We start from the raw sequence: 3,056 nt of genomic DNA on the forward strand, positions 1-3,056 counted from the left end.
TTTTGAATATTCCCAACACAGAGAAATGATAAATGTTTGTGGTGATGGACATGCTAATTACCCTCATTCGATTATTGCACATTGTACCTATACACCCAAATATCACAATTTACACCATAAATATATACAATTATTACATGCCAATTAAGAAAAAATAAATTTAATAAAATGGAAAAAATAATTTTTTTCCAGAAGTTATTCAGGTTACTATACATTAGGGAAAAAAAGAGATTGGTGTCTCTTTTGCAGCATTCAACATGCATCCTCAGGAGGTTTCACATCACTGTCAGTATCTCATGAAGAAACAGTGTTTATTTATCAGAACACATGACAGTTGATGGTAATCTATAGAAGATGTTATTCTGAGTATAATAAAAACGTTTTATGAGAAAAGAATTAAGGAAAAATATGAGTATAAAAACATACTATGCAAAACTATACTCTCTTATTCCACAATCATATTGATGAGGTTACTGCACATGCACCATTCTCCATCAACTCAGAGACACTTTTGCTTTCCCAAGCTGGCTGTTCACTTACCCTAGTTGTTTTTACTTTATTCCCAGAGGAACAGCTCCATCCTTTCCGATCCGGAAGAACTTTACATTCCTCTCCCTCTAGACATGGCTGCATGTGGCACCACCATTTTTGTTCCACTATTGAAGCTACAGGATAGAGAAAAATTGACTCAGTATTTTCTATTGGGACTGTTAGTTCTCTGGGTGCACATTTAAAGAGAAACAAAAGCTACCGATTTTTTTTCTACCACTGGGAAGACTGGGTTTTGAGGCATGCTTCTTTTTTTGTCCAAAGAACAAAATCTTTCAAGACACATTTAAAGAGAAACAAAAGCTACCGATTTTTTTTCTACTACTGGGAAGACTGGGTTTTGAGGCATGCTTCTTTTTTTGTCCAAAGAACAAAATCTTTCAAGATTTTCTAACTAAAAGAATTTTTCTTTTTTCTAAATTTAGTTTTATTGTGGTAAGAACACTTAACATGAGACCTATCCTCTTAAAAAAATGTTTAAGTGCACAATATACTATGTACAACCCAATACATTGTACCTATAGTTAACAGTACTATTGTTCACAATACTATAACTATACTATTATTAACTATAGGTACAATGTTGAAGGGTTTTGGGGTGAAAATATAGGTTTCATGAAAACTAATATATTGAAAGGAAACTTGGTGACCATGTGATTCACCAATTTATATACACATATAAGAAAATGCACCTGTGACAAGTTTAGAGCCCATATTTTAGAATGAATGATCAATACAATTCATGAGTAGACTGAAAACAAGAGGGTGTTAGAGTTAACACATTTTTTTTTACTGTGAGCAGTAAACTCATCAGAAAAAATAGATCATGCTAATATAAGCATTTTTACAAAATACTATTTACAGTAACATCAATTAAATAAACTCATATAAGGACTCTTATAATCAGATGAACTGTCTAAGAAAGACATTAATATTTTTGATGCATTTTCATAAAAATTGATACTTTGGGTGAATTCTATTCACAACCAAACATTCACTCATATATATGGCATTGATTTTTCTTGTTCTTAAGAAACATCCATGAGTTTAAAAACCCATACTACTAAATCATCCATTCTTACCTTTCCTTTTCCAGTTAATTTATATACACCCCTTCTCCCACCATCCACCAGGAAATCAATATCGCATGTTATCAAAATAAGAAGCACATTGACTTAATGGAACCACATTATAATGCCTTTTGTAACAGAACTGCATAAGATCTTAGACCTCCTTCCAAAGGAGATAAGATTTCAAAATGCCCCCAAATAATCTCATTTCAACCAAGTGGTTTCTAGTGTGATCCCCCAGGATTCACCCCAGTTGAGAGCATTATAGTGGGATTCCAGCTCTAAGCAGTCCCCGCCCATGCTATCACAATGAGCAATGGAAGAAGTCGCACCATCCACACAAGATGGAGCAGCTCGCGTGGTGCCTGCCACCTGCCCAGGGAAGCAGGAGCACTTGACTGTTTGTGACCGTTCTTCTATCTTGTTCTTATTACAGCATCTGTGGAGTGCCACCACCTCGCAAGTTCCTGTTTTAACATGGTGAGCTGCACAAACAAAAACAAAAGATAAGACAACATTGACAAAGCTTTGGAGACTCCCTCCCTCTTTTTAATTAGAAGTACATTCAATATAGCTCGATAACCACCATGCATGAAACTAGAAATACAATGATGCTGGCTGCATAATGCAGATTTGGTTTCTTTTCTAAATGTGTTAGGAACATTCCTGCCAGTAAATACTTGATGAAGCGAGAAAAATTAGTTGACTAGATTAGAATGAGCTGTTAAAACAGGCTGACATATAGAGCCAATATGTGATGCCTTCAAAAACATATTTATTTGCATACGACTTTTGTCTCACCTTTTGGTCCAATGTGTTAATCAAAGTAAAGTAAACCCCTGGACAAGGTGCCCTGCAACAGGGACAGCCAGCCCCATTCTCAAAGTGAGTGAGTGCTGATAAAGATTATGTTGTTCAGGGGGAGAGTGGCCAGACAGGGAACCCCTCAGGAAGTGGGAGAAAACATCCACGTCCTCAGTATTTTGCAGTCCAATTTCCCTGGAAATGAACTAATTGGGTGATTCTTGGAATTGCCACCATTTTCCTGGAAATTCCTGCCAGTCCCAGGACCCAGAATCATTCCTTCCAATCTTGCCTGAGGAGACAACTGCCACCAAATGACACCATGAACTTGGATGAATTTACATCTGGCAGCCAGCCTCCTGGAAGCCCACTCCAATAAACTGTCAGGCTCACATACCCATTTTGTCAACCTTGAAGTAAGGCTGTTGGAGTGAGCAGGACTGAAGCCACGTTGGGACCTAAAACCACATGGGCTCTAAAAGATTTTTAAAGGACGCAGTTTTTTTTCTTGACATGCATTTCTCTGAGTTCCCTGTTTTCCCTGGTTACTTGATATTTTGAGCCTTGGTTATGGGGAAGATGACCTTATTTACATGAATGTAAAGTTGTTTTCCAATCAGCCTGGAACTGCAG

The 3,056-nt window shown here is 37.0% G+C and overlaps 1 protein-coding gene across 1 annotated transcript; it reads right to left on the reverse strand.

The window, feature by feature from the left end:
- Positions 1-540: 540 nt before the first annotated feature.
- Positions 541-2,824, reverse strand: FAM19A2 (family with sequence similarity 19 (chemokine (C-C motif)-like), member A2; the record flags this gene model as incomplete). Its single annotated transcript, XM_008563896.1, has 3 exons — positions 2,821-2,824; positions 1,952-2,104; positions 541-665 (listed from the first exon to the last, which is right to left on the reverse strand). Coding segments are annotated over exons 1-3 (282 nt in total), but the record flags the coding sequence as incomplete, so codon positions are not given.
- Positions 2,825-3,056: the final 232 nt, after the last annotated feature.

The sequence above is a fragment of the Galeopterus variegatus genome, unplaced genomic scaffold (genome assembly GCF_000696425.1).
Source record: "Galeopterus variegatus unplaced genomic scaffold, G_variegatus-3.0.2 Scaffold15385, whole genome shotgun sequence".
NCBI lineage: Eukaryota > Metazoa > Chordata > Mammalia > Dermoptera > Cynocephalidae > Galeopterus > Galeopterus variegatus.